Below are 26119 nucleotides of genomic sequence, written 5' to 3' on the forward strand. Positions count from 1 at the left end.
CGCAAATAAACAGAATCACACAATATGTGACATTCTGGCTATTGTGGATAGTGCTGCTATGAACATTTGTGCACAAGTATTTGTTTGAGTCCCCGTTTTCAATTCTTTGGGGTATATACTTAGGAAGAATTGCTGAGTCACATGGTAATTCTCGATGGTTAACTTTCTGGGGAATCACTAAATTGTTTTCCACAGTGCCTGTACCATTTTCCATTCTCATCAGCAGTGTACGAGGGTTCCAATCTGCATACGTCCTCACCACCACTTGTCATTTTACAGGGCTTTTTAAAATAGTCATCCTAGTAGATATGAAGTGATATCTCATTGTAGTTTTGATTTGTATTGCCGTAATGATCAGTGATGCTGAGCATCTTTTCATGTGCTGTCTTCTTTGGAGAAATGTCTATGCAAATCCTTGGTCTAATTTTTAATTGGGTTATCTTTTGTTTTTATACTGTAAGAGATTTTCATATATTCTGGTTACTGGACTCTTATCAGAGACACGATTTGTAGACATTTTCTCCCATTGCTTGGGTTGTCTTTTCCCTTTTTGATCATGTCCTCTCGATGCACAAAAGTTCTTAATTTTGATGAAGTCCAATTTATCCACTTTTTTGTTGCTTGTGTTTTTGATGTTGTGTCTAAGAAACCACTGCCAAATTCAAGATCATAAATATGTACCTCTATAAGTTCTTCTAAGAGTTTTATACTTTCAGCTCTTATATTTGGGTCTTTGATCTATTCTGAGTTAATTTTTGTCTATGTGGTGAGGTAGGGTTGAAAGTGCAAACTTTAAACCCATGACCCTTTACACTATTTTATTATTTACACTAGGCTAATGTATGACGTTGTTCATGGGGAAGACCTCGGCTTTCTCAGATTTAATATTTTCAGTTGATCATTAGTGAATGACCTCAAAAGGTCAGGACACACGGTCATTGCACTGTCCCTGAGACACACATTTGGACCCATCATGAAAAGAAGCAGGTGTGACACAGCATATCCTGAACAAGTAAGCGCAGATAGTTCCCCATCGTCTCCTGACTTCTCTGCTTCCTCACCATCACCCAAAATTCAGATTCTCATTAAAGTCTTGAAAGCATCTTTAAATTTTAAAAATTATACTTTATTATATAATATGCAGGAATGGTATTAGCAAATTTGTACTTTGTGACAAGTGTCAAGAGAAAAATTCTGAGATGTCCTAAATAAATCACAGCAGGCCAGAGGGTGGGAAGATGAGACAAGGGGTTAATCAGTTAGTAAAGCTATGGCAGACACCAAGAAAAGATTGCTCACATTCCTGAATGTATGTTGAAACTTTGAATCCAATTCCAGCTGGCTATCTCATCTAGAGGGACTAGCTGAATACCAGACTTCACTGCATCCTGCTTACGTATGAACTATCTGGACTGTTGCCCACAACCAATCCAGTAGCATCAAGTACTTCTTCCTTATGGACTATACACCTATCACAGAACTTTCTCTGCTTCACCTTCTCATGCCCCTCTTACCTACAGCCAATGTAAATTCTTTCAAAACAACTTAGCTCTTTCTTCCCCAAACTCATTGTATAAAAGAGCCCCCTCAGACCCAGGACGGTGGACATGTTGTCTTCTCTATCTAGCCATGGTACTGGTGGTTTAGATTGCATGCCCCAGGACCTGGTCCTTTTTCTGGCTAGCACGTGGCTCAATAAACACTTTCTTTCAGAAAAGCTTTCGGCCTTGAAGGCTTTATGTTGAACACAAGTCTCCACACAGCTTCATCCTTGGATGATCAAGTACATGTTGGATGAATACCCATTAGCAATGAAGAAAGAAAAGAACGAAGAAAGGAAGAAAGAAAGGAAGGAGGGCGGGAGGATGCCTGCACAGGTTTAAGACTGCAATAGGTCAGTGGTCCCCAAATTTGCTGCTAGTGTCACATAGGAAACTAAAACATGGACTCAGGTGTCCCTTCCAGAGATGTTGATCAGTGGATGTGGCTGAGACCTGGGAATCTAGACTTCCAAAGCTCTCCAGGAGACTCTGTCATTGGCTGGGTTTGGGACCTTGAAGCAGGAAAGCAGTTTCTGAAGAGATGCTCTGCAGAAGGGTGAGATTTGTTCTGAGCCAGGTAGCAAAACCAGGTCTGAGGGAAAGGCTACAGGGAGGCAGAGCTGGCTCAGGGTAAAGTTTTTTCTTAACTTCTCAGCCATAAGAGAAGCTGAGTCCACTGCGTCCACTGTCACCTTGGATGCAGTGAGCCTGACCGCATGGAGGCTGGTGCCAAGGCGGGCTCTTGGGAGAGGACCCCACATTAGGTGGGGCCTAGTGAGAGGAGAACACATGGCACAGGGCTGAATAAATCACCGTTCTAAAGCCAGTGCTCTAGCTGTGCGAGCACAGACATGCCATTTGACTTCTTTGAGCCTTCATTTCCAGGCAGAGAAATCCAGCAAAATGGGGCTGATGGATGAGCCCAAGTACTTTCTTTTTCCTTTTCTCTTTCTCTTTTTTCCCAATTTCCTTGTCTTTCTTTCAATTCCCTGGCAGCAAAACCCTTTATCCAAACGAAATGTTGCCAGGTTCCACACAGAATCCTTCTATTCCGCCTCCTGCAGTGCCCCCTCCCTTTGCTTCCACAAAGCCTCTATCCCCATGAAAACCAGCTGAACACCTAGGCTAGACTCTAAGATTACAACAAGCACCAGCATGCCAGCAGTTCTAAAACGATGAGGAGCAAAACGATGCTCTTCTTGGGAAGGCGGAGACGTTTCCAGGCTTAGAGAGCTGGGAAGAGCATCCGGAGGAGGGAAACCACTAGCAAAGGCTGCTCCCAAGCTGGACTCTGAATCTACAGCAATTATTTGACTTAACTTCCTTAAAATTGCCTGTCCTTACTACTATGTATAGTACAGTAATTGTTAGTCGACCACTGTGTTGTTGTTGCAATGATACACTGTTACGGAGAATCTAGGAATTTGCAGGGCCCTGAATTTCCAAGGCTGAAGCTAACAAAACTCCCCTGGGCCAGGATTTGCTGTGGGAAAAGCAAGAAGAGCGGGTGGCCACCTGCTTCTGTTTCCCCCGTAGGGAGACGCCCTCTGAATGCCAGATGACTGGTTTATTTTCAATTCAGATGTTCTCTTCTAGACTATAGTTATGTGAAACAGGACAAGTGAAACAGTATCTGAAGCTGTTGCCAGGGCGACCTGACAAAAGACTTCACCCTTTGCTACTGTATATGTAATTTGTCTAAGGCAGCTGGCCCACAGAGAGAAGAAAGAGAAGGGAATAGGTAGGTTGTGACTTGTGGTCTTGAAAAGTTAAGTTGAAAGACTATTATTTTCTGGTTAAATCAACATAGAAAAGGAAAGCTCTTGTGATCCATGCAATAAAAATTCAGAAAAGTCAGGAACGAATATGAAGAGGACAAATATCAAACTTTTTTTTGGGGGGGCTGATACGTGTAAAATAGTTGCACATCAGGGCTTTTAACACCAAGCTGCCTAAAGACCTGGAAGTGAAAATATGCCCCGAAGAGGAGGGAATAGAAGAGAGGGCAAGAAATTGGAGAAAGCAACCCGAACGTTCAAGTACGTATGTGTATACACACATATGAAGCCAGGAGTTCTTGACATACCTGCTAGTTCTTCTCTGCCCAGACCATGACCTGTCATGGTAGCAAGCCCTGTACTGAGACCAGCATTATCCCGCTTGGACAAGTTCAATCTGCTCATGGTATCGATGAGAAGACTGAGGCTCAAGGTTAACCCACTCGACGTTACCCAGCTAGATAAGGGCAGAGCTAAGCCGGAAGCCCTGTTTCCTGCTTCCCTGGGATCTTTCCACCGGTGCCTCTGCCTGTGACATCGGTTTATTCCATACAGTGATGGTGGCACAACCTTGTGGATATACTAGAACCACTGAATCATATGCTTTCATGCAGTAATTTTATTTTTAAAATTTATTTTATTTACTATATATGTATATAAAGTAAAACATATAAGTTATATATTTATATTTAAATTAAAAAACCAAATATACCTTTATCCACACAAAGGGGGCCACTAAGACAAGCACTGAGTTGTACTTACAGGGTCACAAGCCAAACAGGAATCAATCACAGCCACACTGACCCCAAGGCTCTGCCCGCCCTGTACCCCCACTCGCTCTGTACCCCCACCCACCCTGTACCCCCACTCGTCCTGTACCCCCACTCGCCCTGTACCCCCACTCCCACCACCAGAGCCCCAGGGCAGCTCCTTACCGAGTTGGTGCCGAGGATCTGCAGGTTGGGCTTCTCTGACTCCAGCAGCTTGGCCACCATCTTGAGGAAACTCTCCACGAAGAGGTTGATGCTCTGGCAGTGGCAGGCCATGAGCAGCTGGTCCAGCGCCTCCATGGCGATGCACACATACCTGGGGAAAGCCACACCACTGCCATCACTCCGCACACGCCCATTCCACCTGCACTACATGACAATCCAGAGGGCCGAAGCAATGACCGCTGCGGCAGCATCCGGGAAATGAGGCTTCTACAAGCTGTCAGTGCCCAGATGCCATCCCAACAGGTGGCCACCTCAGCCCAGCACTGAGGATCGGAGCCGGGAGGCAGCCTAAAGACAGCTCACCTAGCACCTCACTGTACAGCTGAGGAACAGGAGGACAGATGACCTTTACCATTTCGTGAGTAAATACGGAGAGAATTGATACCTGGAGAGCAAATCCTGCACCAGCATACAGTGAGATCAGAGCAGTACTTGACCCAAGTCAAGAAGTGTTTGTTGAGCACCCACTGAGGAAAAGCTCCCCTAGTCAGGGCAGGGGGTGCAAGGATGAAGAAGTCCTTCAAGTTAAGGAGCCCAGGGTCGGATGGATGAGAGAAACACACAGACATTTCTTCTAAAGGGAAAATAAGAAATGCTACAAGAAAACCATGCATGACGTCCCCTGAGGGTTCCAAAGCAGGAGAGAGATGGCGCTCGTGGGGAGGAAGTAAAGAACCTTATGAAGCAAGTTTATGAAGGAGCTGAGATGGGCGTGAGGACCAGCCAACTGCAAAGGTGAAGGAACACAGAATGTGCATGTTTTGTATTTGAACATCTCAGAAGTTCTATGACGAAATACTACACAAATAATATGGTTGATGGTATTACCGTGTCTGGGTGAGCCTAAATAGGGGCCATTTTTGCCTCATGGAGGACAAGATGTCACAGAATCAAAATTCTTTTCTCCTTATGAAGGAGGTGCTCTGCGTGAGTTCTAAGTCCCTAACTACCTGATTCTTCTGCCGTCTAAACCCTGAGTGAATCACCTTCAGAACGAGGAGTAAACAACATCCAATGGTGAATAGCTTAGAATGAAGTCAGCCCATGCTGCTTTTTGACAACCAAATAAAAACTTCTTTGTATTTCAAGCAAATCCTAATGACTTCTATCTTTTATTCACAGTTCTGCTTTTAGGAGCAACAAGACAGAGGGCTGAAACGTCTCCTACCTGCCAGCCCTGCAAGAACTTGAAAACAACAATCTCATGTTTTTTGTTCTCTTCTCCATGCTAAAAATACCCAATCCTTCCCAAACTAGCCTTTGCAGGACAATCCCCAATTATCCTGGTGGTCATTGTTTTCTTCAATGCCTCTCTTATATCCCAAGAAAAGTGCCACCCCAAAATCATATTCCTATTGAGAATTAAGAGTACATGTCTAAACTCACCCCAACATTTGTTCCACGAGAGTGACGAAATAAGCATGTGGTCAGGTAAGGTATGTCATGAAACATACACCCTTCACTTACAAAGCATTTGCATTCTAAAAAAAAATAGACATTCATAGAAAAAGGCTATCTTTTAACTTCCAAATGAGGAAGCTGCTACAAATCTGTCAAGAAATTATTCTGGCGTACATATTTATAATTTTCTTTAAGGAGTTAGGTTTCTAGGGCAGAATGCTAGATGTCTCCGTTGGAATCTCTTTTCCCCCTTTTCCCTAATAATTTAGAATTTTAGCTGAGCTTGTGGCTGCTTGCTAGGGTCATTTCCTGAGGCCACATGATGAAAGTGTTGCCATTAAAATGAGCAGGAGTGAGGTGAGCACTGTTGACGGCATTTGCACAAAAGACAGGATTTTCCTCCTGTTCTCTCTCTCGCTCTTCCTGCTGGCTGTGAAGTGGCAACCACTAGACACCCAGAGATGAAAGTCCCTGGATGACCGCATGGTTCAGAGCCCACAGACCCAGTCGGGACGGTTACATGAGAGAGAGAAAAACCATTCCATATTGCAAGAGACACTGTATTTCCGAGTCTCTTTGGACCCTAAAGAACAGGATCTGCTGATCAGGTTTAGGAGTGCTTTGAAAAACGGATGGTGCAAATAAAAGTGAGTCCTGAGCAGCCCAGAGCGAATCAAGTGACTGACCTCATAGGACAGAGAAGAAGGAGCTGAAATGATTCCATCCTGCTAGAGGGGAGAGCATCACAAGCCTCATGCACTCGAGTCTTCTACTTGCTGAATCGAACCACATGGAATAGAAAAGTCCTCCCGGAGGTAAAGTGAGCAGAGAACTCCCAAACCTAACTGTCGTGCTAAGGAATCAGCCTCTAAGTCAAAAGCAAGTAGCAAAAGACCCCGTTTTAAAGATCAAGTAAAGCTGTCACCACGGGCTTTTGGTAAAGCTGCCTGACCATCTAAGCAGGTTCATGTACCGTACATATAATACGGGATGAATTAAAACATGGTTCTTTACGTTGAGATCCCAATCATAGCCATCTTGGCCTGTTAGGCAGATATTTAAAAATCCTTCATTAGCTAGTCTTTGTCTTCTTTTTCAAAATGAAGTTTGGTTAACTAGAAAGAAAGCATGGGGCGCACGACCGAAGGGTGATTTCTGGAGATACCACAAGGCTCCACGCCACCTCTTGTGGCAGCCACTCAGTTTCATAAACTGTGTGTCCAAACCGTCTCTCACGTGAGTCAGCTTTGCAAAGCCAAGCATATAAAGTAACAGCAGTCATGGCATCTTCTAAATGTTTTTTCAAAGACGTCAGAAGCCATTTCTCAGGTACCCTTGAGCTAATTTCTATGCTGAGCAACCATAAGAAACACAGCCTTTCGACTATGAAATTTTCCTGTCCATGCTTATAAAATGTTTCTTTTACCTATATGAATGGAGTCAACTCTTATTAAATCCTTATTGAATCTTATTAAATAGCTGTCTCTGGGCTCATTCACAAGTGGATCAAGTCATACTCTTATTTACAGCGTGTCTTTTAAATACAAAGGCAGGGTCTTTGAGCTCCTTCAGTGAAGGGAGTCACCGTTCCTGGCTCGACTTGCCTTGTCCTTCAGAAGCCACCATAGTTCACAGTCCAGGAAACCTGCTGTGCTTTGTGGGCCCACTCCCAGCATGTTTCGGGTCCACTGTGTGGGCCAGTGAAGCAGAATGAACCCTGCAGGGCTGCGACCATTTCAAAGGGGACAGACTCTCTGTAGACCAAACTGGACACACATTCTGGCAACGAAACATGGTAGGTAGGAAATGGGGCCAGGCAGTGTGGAATTCTCTTCTCTGATCAATCATCTCAGCATCCTTCTGTATGAAGGGCTTCACCATTATTTTACAGAGTTTAAATGAAGGAATGGAAGGGGTGAGGTGAGGTTTGGCAAGAGAAGAAACTAGAAGTCCTCCCAAACCCCAGAGCTTAGATTGCTGCTTTTCCGTTTTCTATTAAAAAAAAAATTCCCAGAAAATCCTGATAAGGAAAAACCATCCTTTGGGGGGGTGGGGGGAGAAAAAGAAAGAAAGAAAGAAAGAAAGAAAGAAAGAAAGAAAGAAAGAAAGAAAGAAAGAAAGAAAGAAAGAAAGAAAGGGAAAACAAAGAAAGAAATATTGGCTACTGACCAGGAGTAGAAATTTTGATAGAAAGTGAAAATTGAAAAATAAGGAAGTTTAAGGCCTAGTTCTTTGAACACACCATCCTTCATTCCCCATTGTTGATCCCAAGACTAAGGATGAAAGGACTGTGATAGCAAACTTGAACTTTTCAAAGTATCTTAAAAAATTAGAAGTCAATGGGGACTTGCAACCCCGTAGTTCAGTGCTTGCTGCGTTGGTCCTATCTTACCATCACCTTCCCAGGTATGTCCTACATGCTCAAAAGGACTAGAGCACGGGCTTCTTAGAATGATGTCTACTCAACAGGATGAGGGCCAGATAGGTTGGTCTTAACAGAGATCTGATCTGGGCTTGGTGTCCTGGAAGGCGCCCAGTATAGTAATGAATCTGGGAAACTGAACTGGCCTGACTGGGTCCTCGGAGCACGGTGGGGTAGAAAGGGTCTGTTGAGGACCAGCCCATTGCAGGGTCCCAAGGGAGAAAGTAAGAACAGGTTACACACCACAGCAGCAGGTGACAGCCAAGGATCCTGGATGTACTCGTAGGGTTTCCCAGCAGGTGAGGAGGACAGGAGGACCCAAAGAATCTGGGATGGACTAGAGTTCATGAATAGCACCCAAATCCTGGAGAGAGGACACTTGGAGGGTTGTAACAACAGGAACTCAGGGTCAAGGCAGAAGGTGAGTTATAACAACTGAGGAAAATACACAGGGGCCCTGGTGTGTAGCAGTGAGGTACCTTGTGTTGAACTCCAGAATAAGCAGCTGGTTCTGCTTGAACACCCTGTCCTCCGTCAGGAGGGGCCCGAGGCAATGGGGAGGCGCTGAGCCACCAGCAAAGGAGGAGTGGGCACGCAACATCTGGGAACCAGGCTTAGTCAGAGAGAAAGGCAGATCCGGGGACGGAGATGGGGACCAGCAGGCAGGAGAGAGGGGGCATCTTTAGCAAGGCCAGTCACTGCCCAAGAATCACTGAAAGGGCAGTGGCCTTGATGAAGGACCTCTGGGCAGTTTGAATGTATTTGGTCAGCCCCACCCTGGACAGAACCTTCTGAGGTTTAAGAGCCCAAGAGTAGGGACTGACCTCAGCCAGTGGAGAGAAGGATGAACCTCCTCATCTGGTAGGAATCTGTGGTATCTCTGAAGGGTCAGTGTCCTCTAACCAGGTTCAGGCTCCTTCTGGGGAATGTGTGTCTCTTAGGAATCTCCCATCTAGGTCAGCTTCGGGGCCAGGCTCCTCGGGGAGCAGCCCTTCCCTTTGGGCGTGGACATCTCCGTCCTATCGGGCTCCAGGCACTGGGAAACCTGACAGAATCTAATATTGCGTTCTGTACACGGTCATTGCTCTGTGGTCATTGTCAACTGACCCTGAGTCTTACACAGCACCACCATTCGCTGCCTTACTCTCCAGTTTCTGGGACTATTCTAGCAGTGGCTGAACTGGAAGGGACATGAACAAAGCAGAGAATACGAAACATGAGGAATTCTTGCCGTTTGCTGTTGTGCACATCACTGCCCAGCATAGTCAGGAGGAGTGGGACAAAAACACCTCAAAATTCATGCTGTATCCTCTCTATGCCCACATCTGGTTATCACCACTGATGCTGAATACATACACACATAAAGACACAGTTTCCACACAACGGGGACGGGGTGACGCTGCAGGCAGGGAGGCAGTAGGACAGGAGAGGGTGGTTCTGCCTTGGGGTCCAACACCCAAGGTTCATGTCCCCGTGGTCAAACCATAAGTACAGACACCTGCACAATGGCAGGAAGACACAGCCCCTCAGACTATTTGCATGCAAGTATTTTACTCTTCCAAAGCTGCCATCAGGGACAAGGAAGAAGACAATGATGAGTGTGGCACTGGGTAGGGAAGGACGGGGAGGGTGAGGAGAGGGAACAGGACATCAGATCTAATAGATCTTTCTTCTCTAAATGTTTGATTAGAGCCCCCAGTGAGGTGTTCAAAGCTTTAAATACTTAGATGCTGCATAAGCTATTTTTATCAGATGATACCAGTTCTGAGTTGCAGTTATCAGGGCAGTGGAATAAATCTACGTGGCTCTGCTGGCCTCAGGATATTTTTACTGAGAGAACTGCAACGAGGGCAGGCAAAATTGGTGTTGCATGTTTAATGTTATTGCTCACATATTGGTGTGGGGTTCAATCTAGGGTAAAGTCATTTTTACTTGCGTGAACCTGCTTTATAATATGTCAAGGCGACTTATGTAATCAGCATGTACAGTATATTCATGCCCTTTTTCTTGAGTGTGCGACCTAATTTTATTATATAAAATGATCGCAGAAATGAATTGTTTTCAGTCTTGCTTTCATACCAGGGATAACTTGATGTTGGATTTGCTGGCGGGTCCTGCAGAGGTGTGGCCCTGACAACCTGTCAGCACAACGCGCACCTTTTCACTCTAGTTCTCACTCCATCTTCCTCAGCAGGAAGAAAGTGCCTTGGAGGGTGGGGGGGCTGATGGGCAATTGGGGGAGCATCAAGGAGGTCAAGGGGAGAGAGAGCACAGCAAAGGCCCAGAGGCAGGAGGCCCAGAGAGCCAAGGGGAATTGATAGCCCGTCCATCTGGAGTGGGTCTAGAGCAGTCGTGGCAGGTGTGGCTGGGTGAACAGGTGCATTCAAGGCAGGTTGTGGAAGTCCCTATTGTAAGTCAAGCTGAGGAGCTTGTATTTTATTCTAAAGGAGCCTGGAAAGTGTAGCTTTGAAACTGTGTTTTAAAGATCATAGCTAGCAGTATTAATCTAGAAGGACCAGAATAGGACAATGGGAAAAAGGACTAAAAGTGAGTAAGAGGCAGCACCAGGAAAAAGGTAGGGTGGGTGTAAGAGGCTCTGTGGAGAAGAGAAGCAACAGGACTTAGAACAATTCCCTAAATCCACCCCACGGTCTGCCACACACTCCACCCCATGCTCTGCCACACCCTCCACCCCATCAGCAGTATCATCAGGGACATCTTAGGGTTCCCTTTACATTCAGCCCCACTCCAACTGTGGCGTGATGGGCGAGCAGCGAACAGCATGTCACCTCAGGACACCTTTTTCATTGTGAAAATAACACATACTCAGTAGAGAGCATGCAGGAACACAAAAAAGGTAGATAGAAAAAAACACAAAAAAATAAACTCCAGGCACACTGCTCACAAAATGCATATTCTTAACATGTACGGCATATTTGTTTTTACTCTATTTGCTAGGCATTGACATTTGTTGTTTATTTTTAACTTGATTGTAAACACTGTGTACATAATTACGTAATCCATTTTTCCATATTATATGGAAAGCATGTTCATAAGCACCATTTTTATTGACTAGATAATACTTCATCAAGTGATAAACACCATAATTTGCGAATCTATTCTCCTCTTAGGGGACATTTAAGATATTTCCAAATTTTCATTATCATGTAAAACACCATAACGAATATCTGTGTGTAAAGCTAAATTATAGGTAAGATTGATTCCTTGGGATAGTCGAATAGACATGGAGTCACCAGATCAAAGGACGTAAGTGTTTTTGAAGCTCTTGACATATATTTCAAAATTACTTTCTAGGAAGTTTCAACAAATTTGCATTCATTCTAGAAAAGAACTAAAATGCCTCTGATGTGCATGCCATCCCTTGGTGAAGATGGTGAATACTGGAAATATTTACTTTTTTATCAGTTTGATAAGTGAAGATGGTATCTTAGTATTTCAATCCACTTCTTTGATTATAAGTTTGTTGAATATTGCACCATGTTTGTGACCAGGTCTACCTCCTTTTCTGTGTGCTGGCTATTTAAAGCCCTGGCCTCACATCTTCTAGTGTCTCAATTTCTGTACTTTACCCCACTACTTATCATGTGCCACTAAAATATGAGTCTGAATCCTTTATCTGACTTTTAAAAAACACTTTGTCATTTGTCTCTTAAATTTTGATGGTTTTGTTTTTGACATCAAATACTTAAATTTTTAAACAGTTAAATCTGTTGATCCGTCATTTTCTTTAAGATTTTTGTTGTCCTCTAATCATAGCAAGTCCTCCCCTCTCAGAAGATTGATAAATATTTCACTCGAGTGTATTTTTAATGGACTAATTACCCCTAACCTGTTTTCTCACGAGAATGCAAAACAGTTCCTCCTTGCTTTTCAAGACAGTAAGTTGAATGAGGCAGGATGGGTTTGATGAGAATAATGGCATATTCTGGGCTGCACTAGTTTCCATGGCCTCAGAATGTGTGTGAGCTTCTGGATAGCAACACCGGGGTTAATGGTTGTTAAAAAGAGGTGATGCTAGAAAGCCAACATTCCTTTCTTCCCGAATCTTGGCGCTAGCATCAGCTGTTACCTGCCTTTAGGAAAACACGAGGAACCACCCTTCAGTCCCAGTCCCCATTTTCCGCCTGTTCAATAATCCAGTCTATTATCATTTTCATAGAAGGATCTAGTTTTTGCCCTAAAAATATAATACAGTTTCTGAAAACCTCTCGCTTCCTTTCCCAACCTACTCACCCATATCGATGACGACCCACATCACGGATGAGCCTCTCAGAGAGGTAGGCGCCAATCCGATCTAGCTTTTCTGGAGCTGAGAGGGCATAGAAGGTCAGCTTCTCCATGTTTGTCTTCACCAGGCCGTCCTGTAAGAGACAGACTGTTCCTGCTCCTTCTGGCCATACGATGGCTAGAAGAGTTCAAGTCTAAAGGCAAATAGGAATTCAAGTTAATCAACATTTAGCAGAGTACCACTATGTCTGTGACAAACAACATGCAGGTTTCAGGGATACAGAGATGATTCAAATACGTCTTGCCCTCAAGGAACTCACAACTTAGCCCTAAGTGTGTTAGCTATAAATAAAAATAAGTGATATAAATGGGTGTGTACACACACACACACATATGTGTGCATGTGTGTATATATGCATGTACACATGTGTATACACATGAAAGCATATATATACACACATGTGTCTGTAGTTGTGTGTGTGTGTGTGAATGACGAGACTTCATTGAAAGTGGCTCAGGATTAAAATGTGCTGGATAGCGGGTACCAAGATGTGAGCGGGAAGCAGGCAGCTCTGTAGCTCCCAAGGAACTGCACAAGGTGCTGGCAGTGTGACCCCCCCCCCCCACTGCCCATCAAGAAGAGGTCATTGATTCCCAGAGAGCAAGCCAAGTACATTAGCTCCTGACATTCCTGAATCCACACAACTTGTTGTGCAGCCTGATGGTGGAGTCATGGCTCAGAGGCCAAGAAGCCATCCCGACACCTGGCAGATACCAGAGGGAGCCGGGGAGGAGACACGGGCACCTGAGCCAACCCCCAAGAAGGGAAGTGCTTGCACTGAGCAGCAGGAAATAATACCATCAAGTTAGCAGCTCAAGGAACTAATATCCAGAGAGATATAAGTGAGAAAGATGTCTTGGTTAGTTAGCGATGGCCAAGAGCTTGGCAGAACACACTTCAGAGCCCTCTGCAGATCCTGACTTCAGAATGTCCTCAGCCATGAGGTCCCAGCAGCCTCTCAACACCGACTGGGCAGTGGCCACCATTCCCATTCATCTGAGTGGGCCCAGTGGCAAGGGGCCTCCTAGGCCTGCTGTCCCCTTGCAGCGGTCCTCAGAGTGTGGCCAGTGAGATGCCAGCCGGAGATGTGACCCACCTCAGGATCCTCGGGGAAGATGTTGTCAACCAGCCTTTTGTACCTGGGGCGTAGGGCACCGCAGCAGCCACACACACCTGGAATGGCAATGAGAAAAACTCATGAGATGGCCTCTCGCTCAGGCTGAGGACACTGTTCCCAGGCCAGGACAGCTTGTAAGGAACCAAACCCAGGCTGGAAACGAAGGTCCCTCCCTTAGCGTGCAGGGCCTGGTCCTCCCCTGGGGTGGGCATCTCCCCTCCTTCCCTATCTTCCAAAACATTTGCCTTTCTTGCTTTGTCTCTATGGCTTGGGCATCAGGCACAGTGGCATATGCAAGGGCGATGCCAGCGTACTCGCACTTGCTCATGATGCCAGACCATGGAGGAGCATTTTGAGGGATGTCTTTGGGGTGGGAGCTCACCTACAGGTCAGGTGTTGCCCCCACATATTCCACTGTCGTGCACACACACACACACACACACACACACACACACACACACACACACAGAGGCAGGACTACAACACTGTGCCCTGGAGGATGGACACAGAGGGCGGAGTGGTTGCTCTTCCTACACTGCCCCCTCATTTTCTCCCCACTTCTTTTATTCTCTGCTCCTCAATTTCCTCTACCATCCTCTCTCCCGGGGCCATTTCCTGTAATAGCATGTTATGTGAAGCTATGATAAATTAACATGACCATTAATTATTAACATTTGAAAATGCATCTTTATGGCAGCAGGACCGTGCTGTTTGAGACCTGCGGTGTTTGAGAGCTGGGCAGGGCCTTCGGGGCCAGCCTGTCCTTGGTTCTCAGTGCCAGCCCCCCACCCCACCTCCATAAGGTTCTCAACCATCTGTGGCCAAATGAAAAACGAAGGACAACGTGGTACGTTTTTAGACAGCGGAGTCCGTTCCATTTAGGAGACTCTGAGGTGACCTGCTTCTTTGTGTCTTTGGTGGTGTGAAACGATGCTGTTAGGAAATGAATGATACTAAAACAAACCTTGGGAAAATTCAAAGTTGAAGACTTTAGGTCACACCATAGAACGTTTACAAGTGATGAAGGAAATGGAGCCTTCTGGGAGCCACTGCTCCTCGGTAACCTTCCTCCCAGCGGGACCTCCCCAGCACATCCCTGCACACCCCTCACTGCATGGTGGGGGAAGTGGGCGCTCTTCAAGGAAGAGGGGAGAGGGAGGCAGGGAAGGGCCTGGGAAAGTCCACCTCCTCCAAATAATTACCCCCTCATTCTACCAATTAACAGTGAATTTTCTGCCTATACAAACTCTGCACTTGAAATGCAAATGCATCCTGGAAAGATCAAGCCTATGGGCCATTCAGAAAAGAATGCAGTACTTCAGGGGAATTACTTTAATCACACAAAAAGCTTCATACAGCACAGAGAAAGGGCTCTGGGAGTTGTGATTGGGAGTGGGAGGGGGCAAGCAACGTCAGGAGGAGGAGGGAGCAGAGATTTGGGTCCTAGGGGTGACTCAGGTATGAGGGAATGGTGGTGTCCTTGAGCCATGGAGCACCCCAAGAGGGCAAATTATCAGGCAGCTGAGTTGTGACACCCCTCCTCCTACCACAGGGCTATCTGTGGGCCCCCCAGCCTCCTGCATGCCACGCATGGGTGGCGGAACTAGTCCACGGCTGCAAACCTTCCAGGTTAGGCTTGCTGGGCTGGCCTGGCATCTCCTCATCTCCTCCCTGCCCCTGCCTGGGAGAAGGTGTTAGGGATCTGGCTGCACCAGGTTCTCTCAGGATGGGATGGCTTTGCAGGTTGGAGCTCCCCCTCTCGGGCCTCAAGGCCCAGGATTTGAACCTGCGCTCCTCTGGTGGAGGCCGCCTGTGTTGCCCCGCCCTCTGCCCAGTGCAGCTGTCAGGAGCTTCTTCCCCAGATGTCCAGTAGGATTGCCTGACATGCTCCCAGCAGCCTCCTTCCTCACATCCCTCAGACAGGAAGGACAGCCCTTAGCATTTTAAGTCAGTGAGGAAACAGATGTGGAGAAGTGAGGACTTAGAAAACCCATGTCGGTCCTTTCCTCAAACCTTTCTGAAGGGCCCAAGAACCGGGGCCCGCGCTGAACAGAGGCCAAGCCCAGGGTTGCTGGGGCACGTGGGTGCTGTGGGACTCTTAGTTGGGGTGCCAGGAGTGGCTTCCCAGAGGTGGCACTCTGGGAAGGCCTAGTTAGGCCCTCGTCTGAGGGTAACTGTAAAGCCATATAGCTGACCAGAACCTGATTGGAGGAAAGAAACAGAAAGGATCACTGAGGAAATAAACCTAAAGCTATTACTTTGCCATCTTATCTGCTCCAATTTAGATGGAAGTGATTTTTGGGATCTCAGCCAGAGGGCAGAGAGCCAGGAACAGTACTCCACACTTCCTGGGTAGGTAATCAGAGCCTCACACAGGAGATAAAAAAAAGGCCTCTCTGATAAGGCAACGAGCCAGAAGGGATTGGTCAGGGGACCCTAGTCTCCGGTGCCACAGCAGCTCAGGAGGTGACAGAGCCACAGGCACCCAGAGAAAGCTTCTAACCAGAAGCTGAATTCAAAGTAGTCACAACTAGGCCAGGGGAAGAAAAACAAAGACTACAACACACTGAAAAGAAATAGAAAACAGTTCATTGTTACCAAAGATTGTGATACATTTTTATATATTTTTTTAATCTTGCTTCTGATGGTATTTATTCTTATTGTTGGTATATAGAAGGTGCAGCTTTAACTCACAGCCCTGTGCCTATAAAAGAAACTTTTCAATTCTGAGTCTTTTTATTCCTAAGAGAGAGAGCTCTCTACCCTCTCTTACTCTCTGGGGACCACGTCTGGCAGATCTAAATGTGGGACACTGAAAGTAAATTTATGAAACATCCTCTTCTGTCACTAATATTTTTATAGCTATTTTAAGTTAGAGAGGGAAACGTGATATGACCAACCTGACTAGTATGTAGCTGCTCTGGTTACTGAAAAATCACATCAGTGGGGATTAACAGAGTGTCCAATGACAAGATTTCAGTGGCTTCCTCCAAGTTTAAAACTCTAAGAATGATTAGACCTCCCCAGAGGCTCTGCTGCAACTGCAGGGGCCTCCTCATACGTCCTGCCTTGGCCCTCTCACTTAATATTCCCCATCTTGAATGTTCTTCCCTGCAGCCGCCGGGCTCCCACACTCATGACCCTGCTGTGTCTGCCTAAATGCCACTTCACTGTGGAGAACTGCCCTGATCACAATGGTCCTTTAATTTTCTATCCCTAGTCTATTCCTCTTCAACAACATTTTACCAACTGACACATATCATGTATGTCTACACTCTGTCTCCTCCACTAGAAGGTGAGTTCCTGGAGACCTGCAGGTGCTTGCAAGACAGTTCTCCGAGGAGGACCTCAGGGGAATGTTCCTGAGGACCGTGGGCTCCAGTTCTGAATCCTGCCCAGCCTGCCTTCTGGGGCAGCCATCACCTAGGGCTCTCAAGGCTGGGCTCACTGGGGCCAATCTCTATCCAAGAAGGGGGAGCTTTCAGCAGCGGGTAGCCTGCAGTCAGGGGTTAGCCTGTGGTTACAGACAGGCCTGACTGCTCAGAGTCACCCTTGCGTCTCTGAAGAGGTGCCAGAGATGTTTCGCTGTGATTTGGGTACAAAGCCAGTGAGAAGCCCTGGTCCAGCTCTTCACCTGCCCAGCATGTGATGGCAGATCTCACAGCTGCTGGCAGCCTCCACGGACTCTGGAGCTCTCACCTGGTCCGCCAGCAGCATCTGTGTCCCCATAACTCTTACATGCTGCAGCCCTGTTTCTCTTTTGCTCTGCTTGCCTGCTCCTGTTTCCTTGACTGATCTGTGCTAAGCACTATGCCAAGTACTTTACAAATATCTCATACGATACCACTAAGGCATTCTCATTTTACAGATAAAGCAGGCTCAGAGAGGTTAAGTGCTCTGTCCAAGGCCACACAGCACGTATGTCTCTGCCATCAAGCTCCCCTAATTCTCCCATCACATTCCCAAAAATAAATCCTCAACAATTTCTCAGGGTCATCCTGTGCTCTCCTTTGCCATAGCCACTGTCACTAGGACATTTTATGGACATCTGAGATCCAGTCCTTGTAAATGCCACTTGGCCAGTCGCCTTGCTTCAATGCATTCTATATGCAGTTTTAAAACAACTCTTTGCTTGATTTAATTTGCTTCACAGTCAAGCAGTTAGCATGGCTCACCATTACATTACATGTCCGCCCTTCAATTTAGCATTCAACGAGGGATGCCCGTAAAGGTGGAAATATGGGGGGTGGGGTTCCATCTTCATGTCCTTCCTCCACTGCAGGTGGCCTCTTGTTCATGCTGTGTCCCCAGAACAGCCTCTGTCCAGCAGCCAGAGGCCACATCAGAGTCCAATGTGAGATGGGCTGGGAGGCGGAGGACAAGCAGATGGGGGAGCCATCCAGCTGCGGGGAGCCCCACAGTGCGAACAGGAAGTTCAGGTGACAGGGACTGGGCAGAAACGAGAGATGGTAAAGGGGCAGGAGTCAGAGCCATGGGCCTGGGGCCTTTAAATCATCACACTGGGGGGCCTGGCAGACCCTGGCACCTGCTGAGTCCTCCTGGGAAGCCCTCCGTTAATAACACCCCCCACTCTGGGCATTACTTTCCCCTCTGCCAGCTGCCTGCTGCATGTCTTTGGCACCATTTGACCTGATACAATCTTCTACCACCACGTGCTTGGGCTAGGTTATTTCAGTGACTCCTGTTTCTTCCCCCGCAGATAAACTGTAAATTCCTCAGGTCTCATTTTCTTCTGACCTTGGTACAGTACCCTGAGCCCAGCAGGACTCGAGGAAAGCTGGCATGACGCGTGATGCCTTTGATCAGCGTGAGACCCAGGGAAGTCACCTCCTTTCCTAGCCCTTGGTTTCCTTTTTATAAACATCAATGCCATTATCCCCATTCACCAAGAAAAATGCCTTTATGCTCAAAATAGTTCATATTTATTTTCTTAGCCTTACAATCCCCTTGTAAAGGCAAGGGCTGGATTTGTTAGTCCCTACCAAAGCAAACTGAATTCTTTGTAAACAATTTACAATAAAATTTAACCCAGGGCCAAAGTCACAGACACCCATTTCAAATGAATTGAAGGAAACAGAACAAAGTTCAGAGAGAAAGGGGCGTCAGACTCAAGTGCCTTTGGTAAGGACCAGGCGTTGGGTCCAGTTGATGTTAACTGAACCTCAGCAGTTTGCACAGTACCTGCTAGGTGGGGTGAGGAAGATGAAGAAGTTAAAAATATATAGTTTCTACCATCAAAAAATTTACTCTCTGTTGAGGATACCACACACACACACACACACACACACACACACAAACACACACACATTTAAAGTTGATTATGTCACAATGAGACTAAAGAGTCCATACAACTGAAGAAATCTCTGGGAGTTTGATGAGTCCAGGAAGGCTTCCTGGAAGAGGCAAGACCTGAGCTGGATCTCTAGGGGTGGAGAGAGCTGGTAAGTACTGGTCAATCCATGAAAGGAAAAATCAACAGCCCTTTACAGGGGAAAATTTTAAGAAAACGAAAAAGGTTCCCTTTTCTCTTTTTCCTTTTTTCTGATTTTAAAAGGAATACATGCTCATGTGTATAAGTCTGCAAAATAGGAAAAAATAAAAATGAAGGTAAACATCACTTATAATCACTCTACTCATGATTAACTATTAAAATTTTAGTGTATTTGCTCTAGTTTTTGTTTCTGTGTTTATGCATATTTTAAAAACATACGCATAAAATTGGGATCATACAGTATCATGTTAAAACCTATTTTCTTTTTCTTATACTATGAGCATCTACCTTGTAAATATTTTTTCAGAACCTTATTTTAATGGCCACTTACTATTCCCTCTTTCGACCAGACCCTGATTTATTTAATCATTTCCCATTACTGTTTCCAATTCTTCATTATTCTGAATGATGCGGCCATTTGTCATTGGTAATTAGAGCCAGTGATCGTTTGGGGAGAGGCTGGTTTTGTTTTATTGGTGATAAGAAGTCAGAAGGCTCCGTGTGGCTGCGACATAGGAGTGCAGGGGGCGTCTGCAGGGGGCATCTACAGGGGTCAGGACCTGTCTTCCGTTGAGGGAGGCAGATTCAAGATTGAAGAGACCAAGAGAAGGTGCTGAGGAAGACGAACTTGGGGAAGGAGGCAGAGTCCACGTTTCCAGACAGATTTTATTGGAAGTGGAATTAAACAGCAGCTGAATTCTCCCTAGGGAGACGGTCTGGACCAGTGCGAGTCTGAATTTACAGACAAACCAGTAGCTGTCAGTAGCCTGACCTTTCAGAGCTCTGCTCTTCGCTCACTGCTTTCTGGCCAATCTTGCTTAATCTGACTGCCATCTTAATTGAGGATGGGGATGTAAAAAGAGAGAAATGTGTCCAATTGATTGAATGTCAAGGCTTCAATTATTTACTAACTGTAAGCTTCCCTGAGCTTTGGTATTTATTGCTCGTCAAACAAGTAATAGATAAAAATAAACAGAATGTTTTTCCATTGCTTGTCTCTTGCAAATACTAACAAAAGGAAAAAACTTATTCCAACTCTTATCAGGAGCCAGACAGCCTGGCTCCCCACCCCAGTTCCAGCTCTCACAAGCTATACAAACTTAGGCAAGGTATTCAAGTCTCTGTGCCTCCAGCTATTCATCTGCAAAATGGGGAAAACAGAATTTACTTCATAGATTGTGGTGCAGTCTAGACAAATTAACACAAGAAAGTTCTTAGAACAGTTCTTGGCATATAATAAGCCCTCAAAAATGATTAGCTATTATCACTGGTATTACTGGGATAACTATTATTGAAATTTCATTCCCACCTTAGGAGAGAGAAGGCAGCATAGAATAAAATATAATTTCAGAGCAAGAATGGCCCTTAAAGTCTTTTGGTTTTATTTAATACTTGAAGTGTGAAGCACAGACAGCTGTTAAGAAATCAAAGTCCAAATCCAGGTAGACAGACATTGCCTACCAGACGCCCAAGGACAAGCTCCCGGGGGAAACACCATTGAAGGGCTGCCATCGTGAACAGTGGCGGCAGCTTGTCTGTGCCAGGCTAAGTGTTTTGCCTGCATTCATTCATGTAATCTTCACCCAAAGTCTACAAGGTTGATAAACTATCCTTGTTTTACAGATGGCACCAAACCTAGGCTCTTATCCAGTATGTTGACTTGTGGAACGTAAAGCACTGAGCTGTCTGCTCTCAAATACCTTATGTTGTTTGCTGATGGGTAAAAATAGAATGAAAATGTATTAACAGGAACATGGAACATATCATCAGAAGTATACTAATTAAAAGTTACACATACACAGAGCAGGATTGCTGAGGTAACTAGAGATGGGTTGGGAAAGCGTCAGAGGACGCTAATCTTGAACATTAATTCAAAGAGAAAAGATCCCATTGAATTGCGAGAAAAAGAGGGGTTTCCATGTAGCAAGAGGGTAGAAATAAAACACTGACATTTCCTGAGTGCCTATTATAGTATGTGCCTAACTTAAGCACTTTACACATAAAAAAAAAAAAAAAATCCCATGAGGTTAGTATTATCACTTTCAGATGAGAAAACCCAAACTCAGAGAAGTTAGTTAATTTGCCCAAGATCACACAGAGAGCAAGGAACAGAGTCAGGAACAGAGCAAGGGAGGTCCTTTCACTTCAGAGCAATGGTGTCTAAACAGTTGAAGTGAGAGTAAATATTTAGGCAGGGGTATGAAGAAAATGTGCTCAAGTATTATAGTAAAAAGATAATTTCTAAATTGAATTATTTTTAAAAAGTTATATATAACTAATGATGAATCTGAACCAGCTCTGTGGATTGTACCAGTGTCACTTTCCTGGTATTGATATTGAACTATAGTTACACAATGTTGACATTGGGGGAGACTGGGTGAAGGCATGGGCTCTCCCAAGACATTTCTTTGTAACTACCTGGGAATCCATATTTCATAATCAGAAGTTATTTAAACGTTGGCATGTAACAAAGGCAAAGACCCTTCCTTTGAGTCGAGGTGGTAACTGGCAGAGGACCTTGATATGGAACTTTGATCTGCTTGTGGGGGCACAAGAGTCAGCCTCATGCCAGAGTCTCTCCCACCACCCCTTTGAGTGACCAGCCAACCCCACACACTAGGTTGGCTGCCACTGGAGGGAGAAACAAGCTTTGCCGCACAGATACTGAGCACCTATTCTGGACCCATGCTATGACGAGGGCTGCCTGGGGACATGAAGTGTTCATAAGACATATAGGTCTGCTTTTAGGGCTCTGATAGTCTAGGTGGAGAGAAAAGGCACAATCAATAAATAAAATATAAGCCAGCCTGGGTGGACTGACATTTATCATGGAGAGTTTCCTGTGTTGTGGTGGCTCAAAGGAGAATATCGGCTGCTTAGGCTGCGTTGGTTAAGGAAGACTCTCAGGGGAGGTAGGATTCAGGCAGAGCTTGATGGATGTGGACCTAGTAGGTGAACACGCCACAGAGGAATTGCATTATATCATAACGTATATACAGGATTAAGATTTAGGATTAAGCAAAACTGGGACTATGAGGTCTGTGACGTCCGACAGGTCATCTGATCCCTCTGTGGGTTTCCTGGCCTGTGGGAGAAGAGCAAAGTACCAGCACGAGCTGGTACACAGTAGGTGCTCCATAAATGTGAGCTCTCTGGTTCCTTCATCCTATTTCATATGCATCCTTCCTGTTGCTGAATTGTCCTCATAATTATCATTGTTAATGTGGCTTAAAATTCCATTGAGAAGATCTGTAATAATTTACCGAACCTTTTCCATATTATTTGACATTTATCTTGTTTCCTTTTTCATGCTATTGAAAATAATGCGGGAATGAGTGTGTATACATGAAAGCATTTTTCACTTTCTGAATTATTTCCTCAGGATAGATTCCAGAAACTGAATCAAAAGGTATGAATATTTTTAAGACTCAAGAGTCTGGACGGCCTCTTCAGGGACAGGAAATGGCTGCGCGTAGATGGAGAGGTGTCCCAGGCAGCAGTCGGGAGTGCTAAGGCCACAGTCTTAGCTCTGACTGCCCAGGTAATGGCTCAGTCTTTATCTTGTAGGTGGTGGTGGTGGTGGTGGTAACTTGAGGGTTTGTTAAAAAGGAGGTGTGAGAGGGTGAGAAGAGTGTATTAGGAAGACCAATCAAGAGTAATATGGCCAGTTGAACTTGAGTTTAGAGAGAACTGGAGAAGAAAGGCCAGCAAGAAAAGGACCAGGAACCAAGGCCTAGGAGAATGAGGGCGAGAGCCAGCACGGTGGCAAAAGAGAAAAGAAGGGTCAGGTGAGCCACACCTGAGTAAGGACAACCCACAGTTGTGAGCGACAGGACATAGAGAAAGGGGGAAGTCCAAAGCTTGGATATGGTAACAAAAATGGCGTCCCCCCCCTCACCTCCAACGGCACTTAGTTAAGCCACACTGTCCCTGGAAACTGGATTAGAAACTCATCCCACCACTGTGGGATGACAGCATCAATAACATCACATCCCCAGAGTGATGTGCGAGGCTTGAGATCAGCCATGAGAAAGAAGGTAAATTGGAGCCAGAGTCTGGAACCGGCCCAGTAAAATCAATGCACTGAAAAGCTGATTAACAGTCTGGAGGGAAAACAATGGAGCTTCCAGCACCAGCACTCAATTTTCCAGGTGTCCACTAATCATAGGCCCAGTCTACACTCTCACCATAATGTTTGTAAACAAAGGAACTCTAAGTGAAACTTAGCCAACTGGCTGAAATGTATTTTGAATAAATAATTTAAGTGCAAACCTCACTGGCATAATGTGGAAGGCTGTGACATCATGGAAAAATTCCTAGGGTGGAGTGTTTAATGAGAAAGTTCTATATACAAAATTCTATCTGCAGTATGGCCCAAACTATGAAAATCATTATTCAATTAGGACCGGGATGTGGGGAAAACAGCTTGACCCATTTGAGTACCAAACAACAGTGAATTTTCTCCTTTGTTTTCATTTCCTTGGATGCTCTATGGATAGTTCCAATTTCCCCCCCTAATTTTGCTTGTCTGGAAGCCTAAGTATCAGGGTCTGTTCCCTCTGAACCTCTCTTCTGCTTCCTGTCCTCACTTTTACTCCTTTTTCCTTTCCTCAGTTCTTTGTGGGACAATGGCCCATTCCCACTCCTGGCTGTGGGGGACATCTCTTTTTCTCCCCCACCATTTACCCCTGTGGAGGTTGGTTACATTTCTAATTTAAAGGATGTTACCTGATGTTCACCACTTTATCCTCCTCCATTTTTGATCCCAGCTCAGCCATCACTAACTCTTGCAAGGTTGAATTTTAAAATCACCACTGGGAGAAAAACTTGGCATGGAATCTTTAATAATTTTTATTTTAGCATGCTTTGAAATTAGGAAAAAAAAAAAAAAAAAGCATTGGATAAGGTACATGGGCCACCAGAAGCAGGCAATGGTTTTTCTTCTCACGTTAATTTACACTGACTCCCGGCCATTCCTGAGGCCTGGGCCTCCTTTGCCTCGTCTAAAAAGTGACTTGGTATAGATCATATCATGAATCTTTGTTTTACTCCTTGCTCAACACCCAATATCAAATGCTAGTAAATATATGGGTCTTTAAACCCAGTTATCTTATATTTGTGCCCCAAGATGGGTAGAATGAATGTGGCTTGAGAAATCTAACTTAATAATGAGGCACAGAACATTCCAGGGTTCCTTCAAGTCTGCACTGAACTCAGCTTGCAGATGCAGCCTGTGTACGTCTGTCATCTTCAGACTGTTATTAATGTGTCAGCATTTGCAGAGCTCATCACAGCCTGTTTGATAAAATCTAGGTTTCAGCCTCTCAGCATGGGGAGTGAAAACAAAGATCAGAGTAGAGCATGGATGCCCAGCTTCTGACAAAAATAAATAACAATAACAGCTCCCCAGGACCATCTCAGACACAGGGGCTAGTGCAGCACGTCAGCCCTGACCAGTCCACCACCCCCAATTCCCCAACCCCCCCCACCACCCCATGCACGGTCCTGGAGAACCAGTATGGGGAGAACCACGGGTGCAATATGGACCCCTTTCCTCCCGATGGTTCAGAAATCCCATTCTCAGTAGCTGGTCATTGCACAGGGAAGCACGTAAGAATGGACTGATGGCTTTGTTTGGAAACAACTTAAATGTCCATCAATAGGGGATTGGCTAAATAAACCAGGAAACCTCCATGCAATGGACGCTATGTAGCAGCTGAAATGAATAAAGCAGAGCTATGAGTACTGCCCCAATAGTTCTCCAAACATATTGTCAATCAAAAAGGAAAATGCAGAACACGTGTGGCATGATACCATTTGTGTGAAACACTCACAGGCCAAACAAACTTGGCATATGTGTAAGTATGTGTATAAAACAGGCTGTAAAGCACAAAGAAAGAGCCATAAAGATACACAATGCAGGGTTATCAGTGGTCAGGTCCAGTGTGGGAAGTGGAGCTGGGGGCCTAGGGATGAGGGGATGAGGTAGCCACTAGTCACCTCTGGCTAAATAAATACAATTTTAAATTCAGTTCTTCAGACACACTAGCCACATGTTATGTATTCAGCAGCCACACGTGGGTAACGCCACCATATCGGACATGCAGATGTAAAACATTTGCATTGCAGAAAGTTCTCCTGGACAGCTCTGACTTAGAGCTTTAGTTTTTATTTGATTTTTCCTCCCCCAACAAAAACGTTTTATGTATCACTCATTTTATTTAAAAGAAATAAAATTTTGAATGTTTATCCCATTGTCCCTTCAGGATAAAATGCCTCATAAAATCTGAAGGGAATACTTTTCTGTTCAAAGATTTGGAATCCAGGAGCTTAAAACACACACACACACACACACACACACACACACACACACACAGTTTTCTGTACTTGCTCAGCTTTGGTCATACTGGAGCTGATTAAAGACCTGGAAATCATTTCATTTATTCATGCACACATGCATGCATGTCATACAAATGCATTGAGTACATTAGACATAGAGGAAGATGAAAAAGAGATAGACTGTCCCCTTGGGCACGCGCTCAAGCAGAAATTACGAAAGGCAAGGCAAGTGTCACTTGAGTCAGAGAGCCAATGTGCTGTGATTTCAGAGGGTGGAAGTGTCATTTCTATATAGATGCTTCCCAGTAGAAATTAGGCACAGATAACATGCTGACAAAGAAGAGAAGGGAGGGTACTCCAGGCAGCGGGAACAGCATCAGCAGAAGCTTAGAGGAGCCGAGTGTAAGGGAGTTTTTAGAGAGGTCAGTGGGCTCGTCTTTCTAGGGCAGTGTTAGGGAAGCTGGAACACTAGGGCGGGGCCATGGTGAAATGCCCCCCACCTTGCCAGGCCACGAGGGGACAGTATCATTATACTAAATAACAGCCATGATCACTTTTACTGTGCCTTAGAATGTGTAAGGAATCTGCTTCCAGTAGATAGACAGATGGAACGTGGTCTGACCCTCCCAGGAGGCCACAAAGAATGGGCCTGCCTTGGAAGAGGAGCAACACCAGGCCCTGGACTAGAAGTGTCCACTTGGTGGT

At 45.3% G+C, this 26119-nt stretch overlaps 1 protein-coding gene across 3 annotated transcripts in view; it reads right to left on the reverse strand.

Annotated features, from left to right (window-relative positions):
* The window catches only part of EFR3B (EFR3 homolog B), a 117264-nt gene that overhangs the window by 36784 nt on the left and 54361 nt on the right, over nucleotides 1-26119 (reverse strand). For 2 of the 3 annotated variants that reach the window (XM_019712762.3, XM_019712763.3), the window contains exons 2-4: nucleotides 13543-13619; nucleotides 12392-12519; nucleotides 4255-4405 (exon numbers count right to left, since the gene is read on the reverse strand). In XM_019712762.3, the coding sequence (XP_019568321.1) occupies nucleotides 4255-4405; nucleotides 12392-12519; nucleotides 13543-13619 (356 nt within the window). Of the gene's footprint in view, nucleotides 1-4254; nucleotides 4406-12391; nucleotides 12580-13542; nucleotides 13620-26119 lie in introns of those variants that run through there. The other variant, XM_088796256.1, reaches the window with a different exon arrangement.

Source organism: Rhinolophus sinicus, chromosome 2, assembly GCF_057876585.1.
Source record: "Rhinolophus sinicus isolate RSI-liver-muscle chromosome 2, RSI-T2T, whole genome shotgun sequence".
NCBI classification, from domain to species: domain Eukaryota; kingdom Metazoa; phylum Chordata; class Mammalia; order Chiroptera; family Rhinolophidae; genus Rhinolophus; species Rhinolophus sinicus.